Genomic DNA, 26,527 nt, shown 5'->3' with positions numbered 1-26,527 from the left:
CCCGCACGATCCCTGCTTGTAAGAGTTTCGAAGTTTCTTCCAGCACTGCTTGGCTTTTCTGGGGGCCCAGACTTCTCTTTTTTTGTTTGACAAGCTCCTTCAATGGAACTCGTCCAGACTGTGTTGCACCAAGTTGCAGGGGATACCGGTCATGTCATCGTGTTTCCATGCGAAAATGTCGGCGTTACGGAGCAACACTTCCTTTAACCCGGCCTTGCCTCGATCAGATAGCTGGGACCCGATCCTCACCGTTTGGTCAGGGTGTTCTCCATTGAGCACCCATTCTTCCACCCCCTTTTTTGGCTTAGTTCCCCTTCCAATACTAGCTATTATTTTCATGGAGGAACAGACGGTAGCTATTCCCTTTGGGGTAGGGAATCTCATCCACCCGTGGACTGTGGAGGGAACAGCCCGGGGCTCTTTCATTCCCGATCTACCCAGTATGATGTTGTACTTTGAAGGTGCCCGCACAACCAAGAAACGGAGATAGACCGTTTTGGCCTTCTCTCCGTCTCTGAGGGTGAATGGGAGGCTTAGAGAGCCCAAAGGCTCTATGACCTCTCATGAGAAGCCCATTAGTGGGCATACATCTTCCACCAGTCTACTTCGGACTTCTTTTTGTAGCCTTACAAAACAGTGTTCATACATGACTTCTACCCCGCTCCCTCCATCGATATGGACACGGGCTACCCGGTTTCTGGCTACCCTTGCTGAAATATTTAAAGGCATTTCTCTGGCATCTTCCTCCTCCAAACCGGGGAAAGATATTGCAGCTTTCATCCACGCCATGTTCGAAACCAAAGATCCCACTCTTCCCACCATAGAAATCCTTCCCGGGTTTTCCCCTTCCTCGTCCCTTCTTTGTAACATGTCCACGAAGTGCTTGTCCTCGTCCTCTTCTTTGATTTTGATGGGGATCCCCTTGCTGGAGGGGGCAACTGTCTAGATTATAAGGCTGCCTTCTATAATTTCTTCAACTGGATGCAACTTTCAGTGGTGTGACCATAGCTCTTGTGGTAGTTATAGTACCCTTGGGGATTGGACTTGCATGCTTGCTTAAAAGGACTGGATGTCCTAGGTGGGTACTTGGCCTTATCCGTCGCTAATACATCTTCCCCTCCCGACGGTTGCTTTTCACCCAGGGGGCCTATATCGGTTTCCTTTGGGACGCACGTTGGTAGGGAACCGTGGTGAGTATGCTGGGGGTGAGTAAGCGGGGTAATTCCCGGGGGCTCGATATGGCATGAAACGGACTCTTTAACGGCGTTCGGCTCATTCCGGGACCGGGACCTCCAAACCTTTTCCTCTCAGGGGCTTAGGTGTCACCTTTTTTGTTTCCCATTCCCGCAATTTGGATCCCGTATCCTTCCCCCTAGCGAAAGCTCGTACTCGATCCATTAGCTGGTCAAAAGTGGATGGAAAATCCTCACCCAGCTTTTCTGTTAACTGGGAGAGCCTCACCCCGTTTATGAAACCACTGATCTTCATAACCTCCAGAACCCCCTTGATGTCCATGCTTTCGGCCACATACCGATTCATGAGCTGTTCCACCTTTTCATCATCTCTCCTCCGGATATGTAGAATCTCGTTGGGATTCTTCATAGCCTTCCTCTGCTGACTGAAGTTCCGTAGGAACTTTCCCCTCAGTTCTTCATAAATGTCTATGCTTCCTGGTTTCAGACTGTCAAACCAAACTCGCGCTCCCCTCGTTAACGTTCGGGGGAACGTCAAGCACCAGGAAGGCATGGACCACCCGCTTACCATTCCCGCTCCTCGGAAAGCGTGGAGATGGTCCTCTGGGTCCTGAGTTCCGTCATATTTGTCCACGGTGGACGGATAACGAAGATTAGGAGTTAAGGTAGCCTCCGCTATCCGTTGGGTGAATTTGGACACGTCCGATGTGTCAGACGGGCGGTACGGAGTGTCTAGGGTATCGGGTGCGGATTTCTCATTTTCCTTTCCTTTGACCGATGAAATGAGGATGACAAGGGATTCCAAGAGGACACCGGAATCCTTGCCCTGAGCCCCTCTAGGTTCCTCCTCTTCCTCCGACCCAGGTGTCTCAAATGACAGGCGCGTCTTAACAGCCATGAGTTTTTCCTTTTTCTCATGCTCTTCCAATCACACCTCGAGCGCGTCCTTGTGATCTCACAAATTCGGGAGTTATCTCCCACTTCTCTCTAGAGACTTTTCCCTTTTCTACTCTAAGTCTTTGGTCCTCTTTTTCCGTCTCATCTTCAATCAGTACCGGTCCATCGGTTTCTTGCATGCTACTCGGAGGCAGACCTGTTTTAGAAAGGTTTGGTCCTCCGTTTCCCGTCGACTTTACCAGTGTACTTCCGTCGCCGGATATGGATTGGAACCCTGACGGTGTCTCATATGGATTCAGGTCAGCCATCTTGTCTAAAACTGTGGGTGGGACTATTGTTTACAAAGGTCCCACGGATGGCGCCAATGTTGAAACCTCAAATGAATTGCCAAGTTTGTGTGTGTGTGTGTGTGAGGTTTGTTTGTTCGTTTTAGTCGGAGATGACCGTGTGAATGTGAATGGTGGTTTTTGTTATATTCATTGAGCATGAGGACATTACAATAAGAATGTATATATATAGGATCCCGGAGGAATCTTTGCCTGGACCGTTACTCCTAAGGTCCGGCCTATTATCCATTAGTTCTTTCTCTTCCTTCTGACTTTGGCAGGGAGCTTGCTCTTATCCGTTGGACATCTCCTTTCCTCCAGGAGTACGTATGCCTCAGTTTTGTCTTGTGTCCAGGCCAATAGCGACTGGTCTGTTGTTGACCTAGGCTCTTGTCTTGGTGTGCACTGGATACCATTGGGTTGGACTTCACTTCTTGGGCCCAACCGTCTCATCACCGTATATTGGGCCTTGCGAGGCTAAATCCGATGTAACCTCTTCACTATGATACATATATTGTCGCGCCCCGAAATGTTCCGCCGTTAAGTTGAGGTGTGACAATTTTCATCAACACGTAACTATTATTTTATAACATGCATAGCTACACATAAAATATTTATTAAATATATTTGAAATTTTAATAAACTATGATTTTTTTAATCGGAAATTGAATAACTGGATTAGATTATAAAGTCATCTTGTGATAAAAACTGAAACTACTTATTATATCGAACAGAAGGCAACAAGCCGCGCCGTTACCCCCTTATGAATTGTAAAACCCAATATTTTAAAAAATACATTGACTGCCTTTAGAGTCATAACATTATTAAGCATGACCCGTTGAACCCGGCTAAGTAACTCCACAACTTTAGGCGCGAGAAAACCAAAAGTATCAAAAACAAAATGAATAAATACATATTGGTTGTCAACACACACCTTCTCATGTTTAGTCACATTATATAAGACAACTTTTAAATTAGTTTGACTGACTGCAAAACCATTACTCTCTAAGCCTACCAGAGGAAAACTTTCTAAATATGATTTGTAACTTTCTAATAAAAAATCTATTAAAAAACAATTAAGATAAAGTGAAAATCATGAGTTGGATAAAATATCGATTTAGATAATTAAAAATAGGTGAACTTGATTTAAAAAAACATGACCAATAAAATAACAACACTAATTTGGATTATTCATACCACAATAAAATTAGGGCAAATCAACATTTGATGCTACTTGAACTTGTGCCGATATTTTAACGAATAAAGTAGGAAATTGTGAATATAAAAAATATAAAGTATGATGAATAATTAAGAATTAAAAGTTTATAAATAAGTTAAAAGAAAAGAAAACTAATATAATTTAGGAATTTTGTAACATGAGCCCTTAGAAACATTAATTATGGTAATATTCTTGTTTAAATTATATATGTATATTACTTACATTAATAACTACCATATTTAACTTTATATTTTCCTCTTCTAAATCTTACTTTTATTGATAACTACTAAATAAAAAAAATTTAATTTCCTTTAAAATTACTATTTCATGTCCTACCATTTTAATATTCATTTACATGTAAAGAATATTCAAATATGAAAGTGACTTTCGAAATTCCTATAACGTCTCCAAGTGTTGAACCCTCCAATTGCATTAGTTATAGGATCAGTATTTTCTGTAAAAGACGATGTAATATCCAAAGTTCCTTCTTGGTGTAATTGAGAGACGTTATTGAATTGAGTCTCTTCTCGTCTCCATCGTGATAGCCAATAACTAAAAGAAAATTCAAAACAACCCGTATGAGAAGAACACTCAAAACATGACGACAAAGTATCCTGACAAATTCAAAGTTTTGCAAGTGCTGCCAGCCATCTTACCATCCCAAATAACCTTATGCCATCGAGCCGCTTTGTAATGCTTGACAACAAAACTTGTGTCGTTTTCTTTGCAAGCCGAATATTGAATCGCTAGAGCAAGTTGATCTTGAGTTGGTTCAACACTTGAAGACGTTATAGGAATTTCAAAAGTTACTTTCATATTTGAATATTCTTTACATAAAAATGAATATAAAAATGTGGGAGATGAAATAGTAATTTTAGAGAGAATTAAATTTTTTTGTTTAGTAGTTATCAATGGAGATAAGGTTTAAAAAGGGAAAATATAAAGTTAAATATAGTAGTTATTAATGCAAGTAATATAAATATATAGTTTTAACAAGAATATTACCATAATTAATGTTTCTTACATGTGCCCTTATGGCACATGTTAGAAAATCCCTATAATTTATAGGGTAAAGTTAAAATACAAAGGAATACAAAAATGAGAAGTGTGAGAAAGATTTGTGACCACACAAAAATCCTCTCAACAAAAAATTCAAAAAAAAATAATAAAAAAATCATAACTCAAAAATATAAATAAAAAAAAGTTTAAAAACCAAAATATTTCCCTTGTCATTCCCGCTCCAAAAAAAATAATAATAAAAATAAAAACCGACGAAAAGACACAACGTTGAGAAAAAAGACACAATGCCGAAAATGAACAAACAACACAATGATAAATAAAAAAAGACAATAGGTTGCAAAATTTAACACAATGCCGAACAAAATATAACAAAATGTTGAGTAATATCACACAATATAAAAAAAAGACACTATGTCAAGGAAAAAAGACATAATCAATAACGGAAATAAACACAAAACACAATAATAAATAATAAGACACAATAATTATTTTTCCTGTACATTATTTTTTTAGAACGAGAAAGACGGTGGAAACATGTTTGCGTTTTTACATTTTTCATTTTTTTTATATTTGGAGTTGTGATTTTTTTTATTAATTTTTCATTATTTTTTTGAGAGTTTTTGTTTTCTAGAAATCCTTCTTATTTTTGTCCTTCTTTGTAGAATAACTTGACCAATAATTTGTAATCTTTAAACCGTTTATTAGTTACCAAAACAAGCAACTGAAATTTGGACATTACCCTTGAAGTTTATTAAATACAAAAATAAAAAAGAAAATTTTTTGATTAGTTAAAATGACGTCTTGTATTTCTCGCACTAAAACACTTCTCGTGTGTGCTTAATCATACATATGTATCCAACTATCCATAATGCAGCACCAACTATGTGAAACAACCATTAACCTGCATCACCAATTACATGTGAAACAATCCAACAATACAAACCACAAAAACAATCAATCATCAACCCACAACGCCAATTTCAATAATCATACATACAATCACACTTGATTTTGAACTAAATTATTTCTCAATAACAAAACAACTGAACCTTTTTTTTTAATGGACAAAACTACTAGAATCTATTATTTATATGATAGGAAAAAAAAAAGACAACCAAAGATAGAATACGAAATCCACAAAAGACTAAAAAATTATTTAAATGATAACCCCAATAGCCACATATACTACAACGTCTTACCATTTTAATGTGTCTAATATCCAAATAGAACCATAACAATAAACATAAACATGGATGCCAACCTCAATACCGAATAGCCGCCGATGCTCCTTAGCTTCAATCAACAATCATTTTCATAGGTACATTCTAAAAGAAGTCAGCTACATTAATGAAGTTTAAGTTTACAAAGGCTATCATATTATCTTTACTCATCGCTACATAAGTAGCAGAACATATCATAAGATACACATATTATAACCTGTCTTACATTGCACATCATAGCACATTCACAGTCTTAAACAAGTATTATCTGTGAAACACGTGCATAATAGACAGACTATCCCTATGCTCATAGTTGTAAACTCGTACAAGGTTCATAGGACTTCCCTATGATCACTTTATTCCCTATCATGCACACGGCATGTACAAAGGCACAGAGACCTTCCCTGTGCCGATACACACTTATGATAGGCATATAGGCCTTCCCTATATCATTTCTTTTCTCATAAATGGCACGGTACAAGACACACCAACCTTCCCTACACAGCAACATAAATAATTATGGCACATACAAGGCTCACAAACCTTCCCTATGTTCGTAGCCTGCATCACACATACTCGTTCTTAGCAACTAAGCACGTTACTTAGTCCCATTCTCATAATCTGCACAAGCGCTACTGCCTACTGTAATCTTTATGCGCAAGCGCTACTGTATCTTTATATTATACATTATATTCAAGCTGCAAACTTAATTTATTGCAGACTCGTATCTGTGATTTACATGCAAATCCATCTTTTGAAAGATGTCTGTGCACCTTTTACCAACACAACACAGATATCATTTACAAACAGACAAACATTAAACACAAGACATAAGTAGATATCATTACAAGTTCCCATCACAAATGGTTACAAACATCAATAGTTTACAAATGAGTGGTAAGCCTAGAAAAACCAGGATTTGGTAAAAACTAAAAAAAACAACCTTACAAAGGTTGTCATGAGCAGACAGGTATAATAACCTTCTAACCATGCCCAAATCCCACAAACCACCAAGCTCACCACTAATTGGACCCATCACTATTTGTAGCCTTATGAAAACCAAAACTAGACCAACAAACATCATAACAGACTCAAAACAACCAACAGTAACAGACAGCTAACAACCATGACTAGGACCCGTTGCGAAAGGTATGTCTTCAAAAACCAGAACCGGCATCAGAATTCTCATGAAAATATGGCTGACAAGAATAAAAGACCTCATTTAAAAGGCCAAAATTCTTGCAACAGTTTAATAGTAAACTGTAAAAAAAGATTTGTCAGCCCTATCTCTTGGAAAAAGATGCGGTTGGAACCGGATTTTATGAAGAAACCCATCGCACCGAACCTGTAAAAACCGACACTGTTTCAAGATCTAACTTATTAATATCCTTTAAACAAGGATATCACACTTCCAGATTTGTTCTCCCAAAAGCCCAACTGCAGAACTGCTGACACCACAACATTGCATCATGTTCAAACCGATTAGTGTTTCACCCAACTTCTTCAAGAACGGTAGGCTCTTGTTTGACACCTGGCATCCCGAGATTGACAACACTTGTAAGTTTACCTGTCCTGCGCACGCCAATGCTGCAACCGAGAAATCAGTGATTGCAGATTTAGAAACATCAAGTTCCCTGAGTGAAAAGCAATTTTTAGCAACGGTGATCACACTTGCATCAGTGATTGATCTGCAACCGTCAAGATTCAAGACCTCAAGAGCCCCACCATGAGCCATAGAGATTTCTGAAACACTCTTGTCGGTTAGATTCACACAACCACTAAGATCGACCTTGGTTAGACCAGCTTCGCAGTTCTTGATAAGTGAGGTCAACCCTGAATCTGTAATCCCGTGAAGCCCGGTCAACACAATTTCTTCAAGATTGTGGCAGAGCCGACCCAATAATGCCAAACTGAAGTTTCCAAAACTCGGGCAGTTACGAATTTTTAAAGATTTCAAAGATTCACAAGGTGATAAACCCGAAGGGATATTCATAGGCAAATCTTGAATCCCTACACATTTTGTCAAAGAAAGAGTCTTTAAGGTACCGCAGTTTACAAGTAACCCAAAGATTCCAAGCTGTGTAATTGTTTGACATTCTTCAAGAATCAAAGTTTCAACCGACTTTGCAACTTCAGCAAACGCAACAACACCTTTATCTGATAGACAGGCCGAATTTTTAACGGAAACTTCTTTCAAGTTCGGGCAGCCTCTGCCCAATGCTTCAAGCCCTGGATCAGTGAGACCATTACAGTTGGCAATTACAACCGACTTCAACTTCTGTAACCCTTGACCACTGCCCATAACCCAAAAACCCTTTCCGGTTACAGTCTTGAGGTCACTTAATATTAAATCAGTCAAGGCCAAACCGTAGTGCCCAATAACAGCCAGAGACATATCACTGATGGTCAGACCTTGGAGTTTTAGTTTCAACAAAGAAGAAGATGCCGAAGTGACCAGACTAACCAACCCTTGATCTCCGACTAACGGGCAGTTCTTTATTGAAATGGATTTCAAATTAGAGCAGCTTTTACCAATAGCTTGAAGACCTTCATTCCCGATGTTTGAGCAAGATTCTATTGAGAGGGAGGTTAGATTAGGGCAGTTTTTAGCGATCGCCATCAAAGATTTGTTGGTAATTCCCGGGCAGTGAGAAAGTTCAACTTTTTCCAACAAGTGACACTCGTTAGCGATTTCAGTAACACCTTCATCTTTAACCGAAGACAGATTCCATAAAGTAAGAGATGTGAGAGAAGGAAAACCACGAGCAACAGTCATGAGCCCAAAATCAGTTACTTTACTTGAACTATTTCCTAAAATAGCAAGTTCGCCTAAACCGCCACGGTTTCCTGAACCAACACCAATGGCTGCAAGTCTAATGTCGGTTGCCTTTTTCCCTTTTAGACACCGTGTGATAGCCCCACCACTTTTATCGAAGTCTTGAGCTTTCTTTTGCTCGTTTCTGTGAATGGTGCTTAGAAGCATTAACCAACGCTTTGAAACCGACGCACATGAACTTTTTTCTTGACCAGAAACGCGTCTTAAGATCTCGAATAAACATTCATCTGGAAGGATGTCAATGGTGGTTTTTTGTTTTTTAAAAAGTTGTTCGGAAAACACGAATGGTGCGGTGATTCTTGACCTCTTGCGAGATGGGAAGTATACTTGTTGACCAAGGGACAAGAAGAGATCTGACTCTTCAAGAGTTTGGTATTTTGGCATACCATGGTAAAGAACATCTTCCCCTGATAATCCAAACACAAGAACATCAGATCCGTACTTATTTTTTGGTTTATTCAGAAAGAAGAAACCTTTACTGCAAAACCATGACTTGATTGAACTAAAAACTAAAAAATAAACCTTAATCAAATTTTCAAAAGAACAAACACCAAACTTCTATTCATGTATATATATTTTTTAAATAAACAATACTGCAGATTAAAATATGACAAAAAACCACAAATTTTAAGGAGCAATAAACCTTAAACTATGTTTCAAAAGAACTAATTTTTTTCTTAAAAGTTACCATAAATCAGGCATAACTAACACCAAACTATCATTTCTGATCTTTCAAGAAAAAAAAACCTAAACAGCAGATCAAAATTTAATTGAGCTACAAACTTTAAAGTGAAATAAACCTTACTCAAGTTTCTAAAGAACTCATTTTTTCCCTAAATCTTACCATATACCAGATATAATCAACATAAAGATACCTCAATAATCAATCATGTTCTTGTAATCCTACTTTTTCCTATGCAACTCAAGTAACAAAAAATATATGATCATATCAAGCATATACAAGTCGACCTATCATATGATCCTATAACCAATATGCAAGAGCTTATAAAAGCAACCACTAACACAGGATTTCAACTACAACATACTAATCTCAAATACCCATTTCAGATAATTAAAGAAACCCAATAAAAATCAAAACTTAATCAAGAAACCAACAATTTAAGCCAAAAAAATCAAAACTTTATCAAGAAACCAACAATTTAAGCAATAAAAATCAAAACTTTATCAAGAAACTAACAAATTAAAGCATATAAATGAAAACTTTATCAAGAAACAAACAAAAGAAAGCAATAAAAATGAAAACTTTATCAAGAAACAAACAAAAGAAAGCAATAAAAATGAAAACTTTACCGATGAGTTTCTGCATGAGTAGAGTTGAAAGAAAGCCAAAAGAAATTCAAGAGTTGAAAGCCCAAAAAACCCTCTGTTGAGAGCAAAAAAGATGAGATCCAGCAGCAGCAAGAAGATGAGTGATAATAATAATAATAATAATAATAATAGATGATTAAGCATCAAAATCTTGAAAAAATCATCATATAAGAAAGAGAAAGGAAACCCATATTATAAAAATTTGGGCAAAAAGATCAAAGGGGGGATGAATGGTAGGTTGTTTGATTGTGTGAATAGAATAGAATAGAATAGAATAGAATAGAATAGAATATAGATTTATACAAACGATGAAAGAGAGAGAAATAGGTTCAATGAATCCATGCTTTGTGTTCAATGTTTCTTCCTACTCCATTCATTTCATTATCATGTACCCCACCACACCCAACAAGTTGTTCAAAAACAAATAATCATAATAATAATCTTTTTTAATTGCTACTTGATTTAGTTAAATTAAATTATATTAATGTGGTTTTCACTATGGTATTAAGGAAGAAAGATTAATAATTTCTAAGTACTGGGTCAAAAACTGAAAAATGTATGCTTTTTGATTGTTAATCAAACAATCAATCAATCATGGTGTTAATTATGTCAAATTATGAAATTATGGTTTTTGTTTTAACATTTTTGATAATTTATTGTTTCAATAGATAATAGATGTTTGTTTAAAAGACAAGTTAAATCTTATCAAATAGCAGTTTGCCTTTTGTTTTAAGTTTACATATTTTCTATAAATAGTGAAATGTGCACGCCTAATAATTACAAACGCACGAATTTAATCACGTCGTATCTTTAATTTTCTTTTGATGGTCATCAGAACGTCTTTATGTCATCATGAGCCACACATCAAATCCTATACAAATGAAATTAGCACAATGGATGCGTATGTTTGTTTCCAAATAGTGATTTGTCTTTTCATGTTTGTTTTTTTGTTATAATTTTGAAATTCATGTATCATAGAGGTTTATGGTTATTGTTTGAAGTTTTTTGTTAACAACGCCAAGGGGGGGTGTCCGGACCAACCAATCAAACAATCAAATCATCTCTTTCGCATTTATATATAAAAAATGATTAAATAAAAGTGGCGTTTCAGTTAAACCATTACACAGGTTTGATGGTTTAGTTAATAAATGTCCATCCACTTATTTGATAGTAATTTTTGTTAGTGAAAACTCCTCCATTACGCATGGCATTAAGGAGTATACAATTGTCATGTTCAACATTTGTGTGTGACCAAGATGAATAACTTTACTAGGGCAAAATGTGCAAATGTATGTTTTCCTTAAGAGATTGTATATTAAATCATGTTGTTTATGTGAAATTAATATCATTTGTGTTTTAACTATTTAATTAACTGAAACAGTGAAACGTATAAAACTTATTACTACTTTTCTTAATATTAGATGTTTGTTTAAAAGGCAACTCATATCTTTTGAAATACAAATTTAGCCTATTGCTAAAAGTATACGCATTTTCCATAAATAGTGAAACGTGCACTTTAAACGATTACAAACAAATGGCTCTAATCACGTTATATCTTTATTTTCACTTTCATCGTCATCAAAACGTCTCTATTTCATGTGCCACATGAACAAATTAGTAATCAACACAATAGATGCATATGATTGCTATTGGTCAGTCTTTTTGTGTTGGTTGTTTGCTTGATTTGAAATCTCATTATCAGTTGTAGAGGTTTATGGTTTTTGTTTGAAATTGAAACCCTCGGTGATATTTATTAGTTTCTATGTGTTTTACTTCAGATAGAGTATAATAGTTAGATTTTATGTGTTTTTGTGTTCCGATTTTAATATGAGGTCAGTTTGAGTCTGAAAGGTTTACAGGCTTTAATGATAATTTACATGGCGGTGTATTCGGTGATGAGAATTGCTCGTGTACACATTCCCAATGTTATTTGTATGTTGTATCGATGATAAAAATTAAATCATATTAGTTAAAGACCGTCTAAAATAGTTATATGAATATATGATCATAAGTGGTGCTTCAAATGATCAAATCCATTGAATCAACCAAAAGACTTAAAAGATAGCTTATAAAAAAATGCACATGAGTCTCAAGGTCGATGCATGGATGATGGATCGACTGTCATGTTTGGTAAAAAGGCTCATAAGATACCAAGTTGTTCAAAAGATAAATAAATAAATAATAACTTTGTGTGCTACTTGATGTAATTAAATTCATTATTAAGGAGTATACACTTGTCATGTTCGTATATGTGTATGTGTGATAGAGGCCAATAATTTCAAGTACCATGTCAAAAGAAAAGTGTATGTTTTTGTGAACCTTAGAAGTTAGAAGTAAATTGTGGTTCATGTGGAATTCCATTTTCTCTTTTACTTTTTCGATTAAATGTAGCATTCTTAGAATTGAAACGTATAAAAATCTCTATCTTAATAATAGATGTTTGTTTAAATGACATGTCAAGTCTTTTAAAATAATTGCATAGCTTTTTTTTTAAGAAACACGTATTATCCATAAATAGTTAAGCGTGTTAAGTAATCAGAAAAGTAGATTATCAAGGTCTTCCCTTTCCTCTTATCAAATATTATAGTTTCATCAAGTCTATGACCTTAGAGAAAGCATTAAGTAGACTATGTAAATCAAATATGAAAGTGGCCAAAAGAAAGCTAAGTGTTTTACAGTTATTCAAGATGGAGTAAATTCCCCACATCTCATAGACTAGTGTAAAAAATGCCTTGTTGGGAATCTCACTAGAAAGAAGAGTTAGCATAACCATAACTATATCATAAAGGGACAATTAAATAAAAAATAAAAATCAAGGCATATGAGAGGCGACTCTAAAGTTGATGTGAAAAATGTATCACAGTTAAACGTGTAGTTAGTTGGTATTGGGCTAAGTTTTTGGTTAATAAACGTTCCTAAAAATAATTTGTTTTTAATCACATAAGACTAAGACGGTAAACAAATATACTGTAAGGTTACGAAATACTATTTTATAATAACATATTATGAAAACCCATTGTCATACACCTTTACTTTTATATTAAACAATCAACATTAGATAATAAATGTCACTTTTAATAAAGTTTATTCTACATGTGGAAAACGACTGCAAATTGGGGAGAAGACAGAACTTGTAGTCTTAATAAGAGGGCGGCTGGTAAAAGAAATCATTATATTCCCATCCACATATATGAACATATCAAACCAGATATTCCCAACATCTATGAACATATCAAGGAAAATTATAAAAAAATAATAATAGTAAATGTCTATTTATCACAATGTTTTTTACTTTTTAATCAAACATAAAGGTTTAAAATGAGATCTCATGAATTCATGCTAGTGTTTTCGCGTAATGTGTTCTTGTAGATATCATTCAAAGCAAACTAAGTTAAACTGAAAAGCCAACAAACCGCAAAGAAGCAAGCAGAGGGTTAATGGTTAGCGATACACAATGTGTGTAGTTTTGAACAAAATCACAATCATGGACTCATTATGTTCAAAAACGGCAAAGCAATTTAAGAAATTTCGAAGCGTTATAAACCAAATAATGTATATAGCCCAAAGGGGAAGAGGTTGACTGAACCATAGGTTCACAACACCTAAAAGACATTGCTATCAACTCAATAATCATGTTGCACAAAAACATCCATCAATTATGTTTCTTTTGTCTCTTGTGTTTACCGGCATTTCAATCATACAAACCCTCTTCTTCCCACACATCCACGAGAAAATTCACCATTTCCTGCAAGAATTAACACAAGTCATCAAAATACAATCGCCACAACATTACAGCTTTTTATAGAAAGAAGACTTACTGGTAGAGGGACCGGCTTTGGAAACGGCTTGTTACTCCCAAGCAAATTATCATACGTCGCGTTCCAGCTGCACGAAATATATAAATAAATGATCAAATTGTGTTTTCAACTGAATAATCCCAGAACATAAATAACACCATAATAATATTGTCACCAATACTACTTGTACATATAAGTTTAATAGTTAGATTTTGGAAAACTTTTGTGTAAATGTGAACATAGACCTAGATTTACTTCTACGTGAACCTAGATGTTATCTATTATACAATCATGAAATAATTTCTCCTCAGTTCTAGGCCTGTAAATGAACCGGACGTTCAGTGAATGCATTTGGCAGGAAGTTTGTTTATGTTCGTTTATTTAATAAACGAATGAACATAAACAAAAGTTTTTCTTAATTTAGTTAAACAAACTGACGTGAACACATGTCTCGTTCGTGAACGTTTATTTATATCCCTTGATTCCCTTCTTATAAATTCGCTCGTTTGCATTTATTTATGTTCGTTAGTTAATGTTTGTTTAGGTTCCTTCGTTTACGCTCATTAATATATTCATATACATTTTTAGACTAATTAGAATTTACTCTAGTTTTAATAACTTCTGGAACAACACATTGTTGTTCACTTGAATTTCTAATTGATTTTAGCACAGTTATGTTCGTTCTTGAATTTCTAATTGCTTTTAGCACAGTTATGTTCGTTCATCGATAAATTTTTAGACTAACTAGAATTTACTCTAGTTTAATACCTTCTGGAACAACACATTGTAGTTCACTTGAATTTCTAATTGCTTTTAGCACAGTTATGTTTGTTCTTGAATTTCTAATTGCTTTTAGCACAATTATGTTCGTTCATCTATGTTCAGTTATGCTGGTTCGTTTACGCTTGTGAACCGTTCGTTAATACTGTTAATGAAGGAACATAAACGAACACGTTCATTTTCTTAACGACCGAACACGAACAAAAAAAACTCTGTTCATTTACTAATTCGAGACACGGACATGCTCTGTTCATGTTTGTTCGGTTCGTTTACAAGCCTACTCAGTTCTACAATAAATAGAGAAATATATTATTAAGTTCTCACCTTATAGCAGGTTCTCGAGCTTTCTTTTTGTGACCAGATCCCTTATCTCCAAGCCATTGTTGCCTTGTTTGATTCCAAAGAAGAAGACCTGCAAACAACATATTATATTACTCTAGTTTATTTAAAACAAATGTGAGTGAATAAAATAAACGTACCGCGATTTACAAATTCAGGAGGATTGCTTCCAGAACTAGAACTGGGATCAAGGTTAGGGTTTGACATGCTAAGTGATGAGGCACTAAACTGTGATTGACCGGCACTGTTATCCATCTCATGTGTACTGCTACTCCAAAAATCTTGTGCCACACCACCTTTATTTGTAGTTGAGTCTTTATTAACTATTCCGGTCGGTTTATTATCATGTGTTGTCATAAATGGAACCTTAGGACATCCAAGACAGCCTCTGTTCTGTAGCAAATAAGGTTTACAACCATAAAAATGATTAGAATAAACCAAAATAATATTGAAAGAAAACTGATAAATGTTAATGATAGAATCATAGAATTGACCGTTCAAGCAAACATGAAACCCTTACATGGAAAAGCGCCCATAATTTATCCTTCCAAGTTTTGCATCATCAAATGTATAAAAGCACAAATATTTTCAAAAACTAGACAATAACAACTCTTTCCTAATAATGTATGCAAATGAAAAAATGAAGGGCTTTTCATATGCATGCTTTCTTGCATAATTCCTGATTCTAAACAAAACAATTACAAACACGAATGCTTCACCATAACAAGCAAAGAATGGAAGAAACTAATTGCCTCAAAACCACCTTTTGTTTTTTAATTATTACTTTTGCTTACACAAGAAGCAAATCATCAGATTCCAAATAATAATCAAAAGCTAAACTTAAAGCCAACTACCTAATTAAAGCTGTTTGGTAGACAAGTTAAGTAGTTAACCAACAAGGTAAGAATATATGGGACCAATACCAACCTCCTCTTTCAAGCTAGATTTGACAAAAATGATAATTAGTTAATTACATTAAAGAGAACCAAACAGCAACAATCCCCAATTTTCCAGTCTATATCTGTATATCCCCTAAATGCTATCAAGCACCACACTAAAAAAAACTCAAGAACACTCTAAAAAAGAAAAACTCAAGAACACCCATTTTTTAACTATCCTTAGTTTTCCTTTCCTTTCCCTACTTTAAAAAAACTCAAGAACAGGGCGTAAGGGTGTAAACAAGCCGAGCTGACCCCAAGCTCAACTAGGCTCAAGCACAACTCGTTTCGAGATCTTTTTCTAAAGCTCGAGCTTGTGAGTCATTTTTTTCAAGCTCTGCTCGTTTATTACTTTTATATATTTTGAGAAAGCCTTAACTAGCCTAAGCTTGGTTGGAGCTCTGAATTGCAGTGTGAAACTAAAACACAGAAGTCCAAAATAGTTAAAACTTGGCTCGAGCTCGTGTGCAGTACCTTAAACTACCCAAAACTCGGCATTGCAGTGAGAAATTAATATAAAGAACACAGTCACATAGATCGTAATTCACTCCGGTACAGGAACGCGATTTGCTAGTGGCGCTTTTTCAGTATGTAGGGAGTAGGCTCATTTCGGTATGAACCGGTATAGTGTACCACAGAGTCCGGTTCGATGTCCCAATTGAAAACAGAATTTAATTCAAAAATAAAAATTACCAAATTTGAAAATCCAAATTCTTATCAAGAACAAAAGAGAAAACGGAAACATAAAATTTCTAAAATTACTAATATCCGAATTCCAAAATCCAAGTTCCAAATTCTAATCTATATTATAAATTACTCTAATTGATTATATTCATAATATAAATTCCCCTAATTGATTGGCCGTCTTTGGATTTTGGAAACCATGTAATGAATACCTAAAAATTGGGAAACGAGGAGTTGCCTAATTTGCCACCCAAGTTGATTGGAATCATTGGATTGATTAAACTGATCGACCATATCGATCAGATAGGCTTTAACTTAGATAGAAATAGACAAACCAGTCAATTGTTTTCACCATCAATTTGGAACAACAGGCCAGTCAAATAAATTCACGAATTCATGGCGATTTGGATCGACTGCGATTTCGTTTGAAAACAAAACGTTCCAATACAGAATACGTTCCTTGTAGAGCGAATTATGTGACTGTGATATAGAAGTCCTAAAGCTTGGACAAGTAACTGTACCAAAAGATACCGATACTAAAAACAAGCTATGCAGTCGATATCACCGATATAATTATCGGTCCCTTGGTAAAATATCGGTACCGATAATATCGGCGATATTTGACGGATATATCATATTCCTGATATAACTGTTTTAAGTCTTATTTATCATTTTTTAGTTTTCAATGTTAGTGTTTTAAGTCTTAATCAATTCCTACTTGCTAGTATTGTTAGTGTTTTCCAAGTTGTAAAAGGTTTTAATTTGTTAATGGTAGGATAGTATACTGACTTATTAGTGTTAAATTTCTATATACATGAATTTTACATGATATTAAAATTACCGTTATCATATTGTGATAACCGATATCTCAGATATCAGTCATTGACCGATATCCAATATTTTCTACATTGACTGCTTAGAAAACAAGTGAAACCATATACCGAATACTGCACCGATTTATTCAGTTTGGCGCCAATTAGTATGAGTACCATTAAAACTACCTAAATATTCCATAACTAAATGGCACCAATACCGAAACATGAAAATCAAGTACCCGTACTCATCCCTAAGTCTATACATCTATCTATGTCCTCAAAATGTAATCAAACACCATACTGTAGCCCTAATGATAATTAACACTTGCAGTTACAACTGTCAATTGAATCATAAACCTAATTAACATTTTCACAAGCCACAAAAACCCTAAAACTAGATCTGTAAACAAGGATTAATAAAATTTACCCCATGAATACGACAACTTGAACTAAATAGCTGATTGATCTCACACTTCGCATATACAGAGCATCAATCGATCGGTGAACAGATAACACTATCACCTGCAAATTTACTGTAAATAATAATATTAATAATCAGAACACTAATTGTTTACTTATTGTTGAGATTCGAATAATCAATTGGCGAAATTAATAATCGAAATGAATTAGGAAAGATATTATTATTATTACCTAGCTGTTGCGATGGTTATGGTTTTGGTTATCTGAGCAGACGGCTGCTGGTTTTGGCTTTCTTACATATGTTACATAAACTGTCCTCCGAGTATGGGATAGGTGTTAAACCGGCTCATGGGCGCAGCGGTATAGGATTCGTTATCGAGGGAACTCGGAGGGTCGTTTTTGTGACTCGAGACGGATTGGATGGGCCTCTGATTGTCAATGAAGTGGTATCGTGGGGGTAGATTAAACTTTGATATTAGTAAGGCGTTTGATGCGGTCGTTCGGTTAGTTGAGAGTTCATTGACTCTGTGCTTCTAGAGATGAGTTTTCCGACTGAATGGAGATTGTGGTTAGAGGAGTTTTACATTTGGCTCGTGCTTTAGTTTTGGTGGGAATTTTGGTGTTGCAGAGGTGTTTGTTAAAGGGATACCTTATTTGTGTTCCTTTTTTCTTATCGTAATGGAATTGCTTTCGTGTGTTTTCAAGTAAGCGGTTTTTATGGGTTTATTTGATGGCGTTGAGACACTGAATGGTGGTACTTCATTATCTCGATCTCACGTACTATTATTGGATGATGCAGTTAAATTGTGCTAATGGTTGGAGAAGAATGTTGGCAACGTATCAAGGTTGTTGAAAGGGTTTATCTATGCTCGGGCATAAAAGTGAACTTGAGGAATTGCAACATGTTCAAGATTAATGTTGTTTAAAAGAAAGTTAGTAGAATGACAAATTGTCATCACCGCAAATCGGGTATCTTTTTCACCCACTTATCGTGGTTTAAATGTAGGGGGGACTAATATGATGATCTAATACCATATCTGACGCGCACAAATGTATGGGTTCAGATGCAAATATGATCGACAGTACTTTCACATGAATCCGAATAAGCAAAAATTAAGAAAACAATGGGGCCAAATTCGATATCATCAAATATTTAATGCTTTATTATGTTATAACATTCATATTTTCACTATATTGATTAGCATAAATATTTCCCGTAATTCAATTTGGTATTGATTTTCACCAATGAGGTTTTTTGAAATTTTTTAAGTGGGTTGCATGAGTTTTTCTTATAATTTATTATGTACTTCTTATTAAATAATAATTTAAAAAAGGATAGACCAATTCAATAATCCATATTAGGTTAAGGAGTATACAACCCTAAACACCATTCCCTTACTCATCACGTCTGCGTCAGGTCTGTTTTCTCCCCATCATTTAACATCACCCTTCAACATAGCGGTATGCACCATTTCCTCATTCTTCATTTTCTATTTAATTATTTAATACAAAAAAGGAGAGGGAGAGTGCATGACGGGAGTGGCCACGGTCACTATCCTGACGCCACGCATGACCAACAAAGGGGAGGGGCGGTGCTCTGATGCTAGACTGTCCTGATCTAGTCAAAAACAATTATAATCAAGTATCCTAATCACCTTAAACTAGTTAGGGCAAGTAAGGCGTCGAACCACAAGGAGTATGTGGTCAGTGTCAAGTGTAATTAAATTCTAACATTATGAAGTAAGCAATTTGGAGTACTGATCACGCTTGCGATGAATTAAGTTTAACATTAAGCAAACAATCAATCAAGTTTCAAACAATTAACAAGAGCAAATCACACTCGGGATTCAAGCATGTAACAAATAGCAATCTCATGTCATTTAATAGATTAATTATTAATAATTGAACATGTTAACCAACTAGTCAAACCTTAGGCATCAACAATACATAACGTGCGACACTGGTTATCAAAGGTTCCTTGCCAATGTGGCCCAACTAAGGGCAATTATATGCTTCATCACATTCAAACTAATCAATACAACCCTATGAAACGCGTATCACAACTGGCAAACTAATCGTCCTGATTGAAATAAACCTAAACAGACTGCATGCACAATAATACCAAACATCAAAGTTCATAGGTCGTTAATTAACAATTACAATTAGTTCGTTCTTAAAACATGAGAAAAACTGAAAAAGTATAATACTCTACTTCCTGGGTATGACTCAAGACGACTAACTGCTCATCTTCGTCAATAGATCTTCAATTTTGATGATAAAAGCCATTAGTATTAATCTCTGGATGATTAGGGAGGTTGAAAATCGTCTTCAGACTCTTTGAAACTGCTCTGGAACGTCTTCAACTGCTTCACAACGTATGGGGACTGAAACCCTAGTTTTATATTATTAAAAACTGGTCTAAACCAAATAATTCGTAACTCAACTCGGTTTCGGCGTCGGCAAATCCAGATCTGGGGTCTTCGACCCCGAATATGACATTTTCTGATTTCAATTGTTTTCACTCCAATGCATGCACATATCATCCCCGAAACTTTGTTTCATGTTCGTACAAGTCCCAAATTAGTATATTTAATGATCATTAGCCTGAAACACATAAGCGTGTATGAAGTATTCTAGTTCGCATAATAAACTGATAAAAATATATAATTGACACACTATTACATGAACATAATACCCGGCTATCATGTTCCAGAGGTATCACGCGTGTGACCCTTTTCCACGTAGGACGGCATATAACATTAAATCCCTTTACATGTAAGGGGAGTTGGAGTATACGGGTTGACCTTAGGGACCAAAGGCATGATGACTTGGTAAACCATATACTTTAAACTTTTCAAATCTAGGGATAATATACGAAAGAGATCAGAAATGGTAAAATGGTCATGGATAAAACTTAGACGACATATTAACTCTCAAGCTACAAACATAATTTGTAAATTCTACTTTACGTATGTTTTAAATACACTTTCATGAGTCTGGCGTATTGCCCAATCCTCATAGGTCCCAACTAGTTATGTTAATATATGAACTTTAAACAACTAAGGGAGGGTTTAGGATTCCTTATTTTAGCCTCATTAGAGCATTCCCAACCTATCCGTCATTATCATCTCTATAATTACACTAAAACACTACATTTCTCTTTATTGTTCAATTAAATAATACTTTCTATTCTTTTATCTTTACGGTATTCTATTTCCTCTACTCACAATTAATTCAACAAATATTAAAAAATAAATAGGGCAAACAAAGTTTCCCCAAATTTACAAAAATCAATACATTTTCTCTCTTTATCCTGTAATTTACATCCACATCCACTCACAACCTCACTCTATAATTCGTTAACTCTCCTCACATAATTTTAAGGGATAGGATAAGAATACTCTTATAACTTGTAGCTTTTCCGAAAGTTATAAGATGTTTTAATGAGTTCAATGTTATGAGGGCAATAAGTCATAAATTACATTTTTGTAACTTATGACTTATGACAATAAGTTACATGAAGGCTAAAATAAGGAATCCCAAACACCCCTAAGTTATAGCTTATAGTATTATATGTAACATCCCGAAATTTCCAAAATGATATTAATTATATTACTTAATAATAGAGGGAAAGTTTACTCGGGTTATCGGGAAATAAATAAATAGAGTAGGAGTTGGTATGGGTCGGGCTAGTGTTGGGTAATGGATATGGGTTATGGACTTGGGTTATGAAAGAAGGAAGGAGAGTCCATGGGCTTAAGCCCATGATCCCTAAATATAAATACCATTAACCACCATTTAATCCTCATTCTCACATATTCCATACACACACACCCAAAACACACACGACCCGAACCAAGATCCGAAGGCGAAAACCCGAGCTTGTTGGTGCTGGAACGTTGTGACGGACCAAAACAACATCAAGGCTTAACCGTGTTCGTAGTTCGACTCGTTCAAGGTACGTTTATAGTTAGAAATCGTTCGTGTAGGTTCGGGTTGATTTGAGAAATGATAGATCTGAGTTTGTATGGTAAAAACGAATCCAACAAAGCTAATCTTACTGAAAATGGTTATGATTTGATGGGTTAATCGATTGATAAAAAGAACCCGTAACCTATTTGCCTAAATCGCACCCTTTAAACATCGATGTTAGGTCGATTTGATGGTTGGGGTTTGTAGGCGCTGGTCAGACGATCCCGTGGGTACCTAAATCGAGTTATTTGGTTAAGAAACGAAGGTGATTAAGGGATTTAAGAACGAACAGTAGCTGCAGACGACAACTTCGCCTAAAGCCAAGTTCGCCTGATGACAACTTCGCCTAAAGCCAAGTTCGCCTGATGACAACTTCGCCTAAAGCCAAGTTCGCCTAAGGTTTAACTTCGCCTAAAGCTAAGTTCGCCTAAGGTTTAACTTCGCCTAAAGTCAAGTTCGATTAGAGAATAGATTAAAACGATAAGTAAAAGTAAGCTAATACTAGGCCACCAGATTAGATCAGGCGAGTATTGATACGTGTAACTTATACAGTCAGCCGAGCACAGTTAAAGAAGGGATTTACAACTATCAGAGGAAGAAGCAGAGTTCAGGTGAGTTTCTAGCCCCATTCCTTGTTATGTTTTCGGGGCTGTGTGCATACTCGATGTGTTGTTAATACATTTATCCTAAGTGATAAGTGTATGCCATATGTGATATATGTGATGGATATGAATGATTGCTTGTCGGTACGCGAACGATCTTCGGATATTGCGCGTACTGTCAGGTTAAAAATAAAAGTACGAATACTATATATCGAAGATGTATGAACATTACAAATGAATACTTGTCGGGGCGTGAACGATCTTCGGATATTGCACGTATCGACAAGGGGTATGGTTGTTAATGAATGATGTAAAGAACGCCTAAAGTGTTTTTATGCTATAATGTAATTATTGTATATGTGAAGTATGTGTATACAGGTACACGAATGGTATGTGAGTTCTACGTTCGACATAGTAAGTTAGGATGGCAAATCCCTCTAACTTCTGTTGGACATAGACTTGGCAGGTGATGGCGTAGTTAAGGACTGCGAGCCTTATACGTGATGTAGATGATAGATGTAAACGTAGATAGGGACGGTGGGCCTTATACGTGTTATAGGAGATAGACGCCAACGTAGATAAGGACTGCGGACCTTATACGTAACGTAGATAAGGACTGCGGACCTTATACGTAATGTAGATAGGCGTCAGCACAGGAAAGGACTGTGGACCTTATACGTGCTTTATTTGTAGCATAGGGGAGGACTGCGGACCTCGTACGTGCTATGAATTAGGTTGCAACATAGGGAAGGACCGTGGACCTTGTACGTGTTGTGGATGTATGATGGTATAGGGAAGGACCGCGGACCTTGTACGTACCATGAATGGTGAACATAGGTAAGGACTGCGGACCTTTTACGTGTTCACAATCGTGAGTACAGGTATAGACGGCGGACTATGAACGTACTCTCGGTAGACTGAGGTTAGTGATTGTAGATATGTATGTATGTATGGTAGCAAGTATGTATGTAGAACAGAAGGGTAACTAGTGAAGTATGGATATGTATCTTCGGATATGTATGTATGTGCCGTATTGTATGGCGTACGATTAACTAGAACTCACTCAGCGTAGCTGACTTTTAGTATGCACGCAGGTGAGTAGGATGAGGCAGCTCGCTTGAGGAGACACGTGGCACTGAATAAGAGGCTGGCATCGGAAGACTCAAGACGTTTAAGTTAATGTTCGTTAATTTTGAAAGATAAAATGATGTTTTAAGACAAGACGTGTTTTGTTACGAAATGTTTTATGAAAGCTTTTATATTCCGCGAATGTTTTAATTAACTCTGATATTTAGAACTGCGTTTATGAGTAAATCCAACGCTAAAGTAGGGCTACCGGGTTCGGGGCCTTACATTACAAAATAGAATAGAGCCCGTGTTTCACACTGGTAAAGAATATAATAAAAATAAAAAATATTATATGTAATACTTAAATTCAGTTATTTCATATAATAATTCTTCTTTATGGCATTATTAATAATTTTTTGATATACTATGCACTATAATTTTAAGGTGAAAACGAAACGTTGGTATTTGATTTATTTAAAAAAAAAATATTAATACCGATATCGTTATATTAAATATTGTGTGTATAAAAGTAATATTTATAACAAAATGTTGTCACAAATTTAAAAATAAACTTACAAAGACTAAGGTTATCTTGTAAATAAAATAAATAAAAGTATATTATATTTCAAAATAAAAAGAAAAATGATGAACAATCTTAAATGATTAATGTGATATTATGAATTATGAAATGTTAATAATTAAATATAATTTTGATTTTATACTTGAAGAGAAATTATATTTATATGTGTTAAGTAAAAAATATAACACAGTTAACACTTTAGTTGAGTTAGTAAGTACCATTGGTTTGAAATGTGAGGGCTTAGGTTCGAATCCAGTCTCACACAATAATTCATTTTTTTAAAAATTTTATAAAGCCTTATGGATCATGGTTTATAATAAAAAACGGATCATGGGTCATGATATAATAAGAAATAGTACGCATGACATCTACTTAACATCCTATGTGGTCCATGTGGAGTGCTTAGTTAAATGTCATGTGGATAACTTGTTTATTAATAATATAGTTATATTTATATTTTTATATATGATGAGAGAATTATTATGTATAATACAGTTTAACAATTTTATATTATTGACACTTGGAACTATAATAATAAATACCTTTGTATTATTAAACATTTAATATATAGTAGTGTATAATTGTATTATTATACACCTCTTTAATACAATGCACGCATATAATATTAACATTTAAATTATAATAATACTAGGGTTTTTCCCACCTGTATTACGGGAGTTTTTTTTTAATTTTCATATATAATATTTATATATTATTTTGAATTTTAATTTTATTTATTGTAAAAAAGTTAATAATATACTTAAGGTTTGATAATGAAAGGGGTTCACAAATAAATGAGGTATTATAACTCGTTTAAAAACTATTTGGGCTTGATGAGATTAATGACCCGCTTGTTTTTTTACTAAAAAATTAGTTCTTAATTATAAATAACTCTTTTTGAAAAAATTGGATATAATTTTTGTTTATCTATATTTTATAGAATCTTCATATCAAATATTTGGTGAGATTAATTTTTAATATGTTATAACCCGTTTAAGAGTTATAAGGGTTTGGTGAGACCTATATCCGTGAATTTGGGTCAGATGCATGAGAAACCTCCATTTACAAATAAAGAAATCTGGCGGCTTGAGAAAATATAGAAAACAACTATAGAGCTTTTAAAAGTTTCGTTTATATATATTTAAGATTAAGATTATAAATTAAAATTGAAATTGGTAAAATATTTCAATTCAATTTTTAGTTTATATCGTCTCATCTAAATTCAAATAAACATGATTTGTTTTATTAGGAAGTTTCCAATTTTAGAATATATAATATTTATTTATATGGAAAGTTCCTAGAATGGCTATCTAAAGATATTCGAAATTTGAGCGAGAAAAATTATCCAATAATGAATATGGGACTGCCACATCATCCTCGTTATTTTCTTTTATTAGTATAGGTAGATATACTAACACTATCAAACAATCTTGTTAATTATACACACCACACACACACTAGCTTTATCCCTCGTATTACAGGAGTTGGTTTACATTTTTCGTTTATAATTTTTATATATTTGTTTGGATTTAAATTTTATTTATTGTAAGAAAATTAATAATATACTATAACCCGTTTAAGGGCTATCTGGGTTTGGTGAGACCCATACCCTTGAATTCGGGTAAAATGCATGAGAAGCCTCAATTTACAAATAAAGCAATCTGGTTGGTGGCTTGAGAAAAAGTAAGAAGCAACCAGCGAGTTTTTAAAAACTTCGTTTATATATATACTAGTTTTTATCCCCCGTATTACGGGGGGTTGTTTTACATTATTTGTTTATAATATTTATATATTTTTTGGAATTTAGTTTTATTTATGGTACATAAATTAATAATATACTTAGTATTTGTAGACGAAAGAGTTTCATATATAAATGAGATGTTATAATCCGGTTTAAAAGCTATTTAGGTTTGGTGAAACCAATGACCCGCTTATAAATTTGTCATTTTAGTTATAAATAATACATTTTTTTTTAAAAAGAAATCATATATTAATTTTTAGTATATTCCTTCTTTATAAGATTTTTATGTCAAATATTTGGTGAGGTTAATTTTTAATTTAACGAGATGTTATAACCCATTTAAGGAATACTGGGTTTGGTAAGACCCATACCCATGAATTCGGGTCACATGCATGAGAAGCCTTAATTTACAAATAATGCAATTTGGTGGCTTGAGAAAATGTAGGGAGAACCAGATAGCTTTTAAAGGTTTCATTATATATATATATATATATATATATATATATATATATATATATATATGTTTGATTTCTTTTAAGAACCACTTTGAGTTTTAAAAACTCGAAAGAACTCAACGTAACAATTTTTTTTTTGAATTTGTTTTTACACATATGTAATGCGTAAGTGTAAGTAACGTAAAAAAATTATAGTATTTTTTTACACACCGAATTGGCTTATTACACACGTGTAACTAACATTCTTCTGATTAATTTTTTAATCCGATTTATTCTCAGCCACATATTTAATACTC

At 34.6% G+C, this 26,527-nt stretch overlaps 2 protein-coding genes across 6 annotated transcripts; both read right to left on the bottom strand.

Annotated features, from left to right (window-relative positions):
• Positions 1-6,692: 6,692 nt before the first annotated feature.
• Positions 6,693-10,296, bottom strand: LOC143577049 (EIN3-binding F-box protein 1-like). The gene is made up of 2 exons (XM_077060999.1): positions 10,023-10,296; positions 6,693-9,118 (listed from the first exon to the last, which is right to left on the bottom strand). Exons 1-2 carry the CDS (start codon positions 10,036-10,038, stop codon positions 7,266-7,268), a joined length of 1,869 nt encoding a protein of 622 aa, XP_076917114.1. The 5' UTR covers positions 10,039-10,296; the 3' UTR covers positions 6,693-7,265.
• Positions 10,297-13,493: 3,197 nt separating this feature from the next.
• On the bottom strand, positions 13,494-18,110 carry LOC143577048 (uncharacterized). Of its 5 annotated transcripts, none has more exons than XM_077060994.1 (6): positions 18,045-18,061; positions 17,821-17,926; positions 15,097-15,344; positions 14,942-15,029; positions 13,859-13,925; positions 13,494-13,785 (listed from the first exon to the last, which is right to left on the bottom strand). In XM_077060994.1, exons 2-6 carry the CDS (start codon positions 17,871-17,873, stop codon positions 13,732-13,734), a joined length of 510 nt encoding a protein of 169 aa, XP_076917109.1. In that variant the 5' UTR covers positions 17,874-17,926; positions 18,045-18,061; the 3' UTR covers positions 13,494-13,731. The 5 variants fall into 5 exon arrangements, with proteins under 5 accessions (XP_076917109.1, XP_076917113.1, XP_076917112.1 ...); XM_077060996.1 differs by having other exon boundaries at positions 13,500-13,785; positions 15,097-15,349; positions 18,045-18,110; XM_077060998.1 differs by lacking the exons at positions 17,821-17,926; positions 18,045-18,061 and adding an exon at positions 15,477-16,008 and having other exon boundaries at positions 13,495-13,785.
• Positions 18,111-26,527: the final 8,417 nt, after the last annotated feature.

This window comes from Bidens hawaiensis, unplaced genomic scaffold, assembly GCF_021521415.1.
Source record: "Bidens hawaiensis isolate Kalapana, Puna unplaced genomic scaffold, B.hawaiensis_p1.1 tig00028458_1, whole genome shotgun sequence".
Classification (NCBI taxonomy): Eukaryota; Viridiplantae; Streptophyta; class Magnoliopsida; order Asterales; family Asteraceae; genus Bidens; species Bidens hawaiensis.
This window is presented reverse-complemented; position numbering and strand designations above follow the sequence as displayed.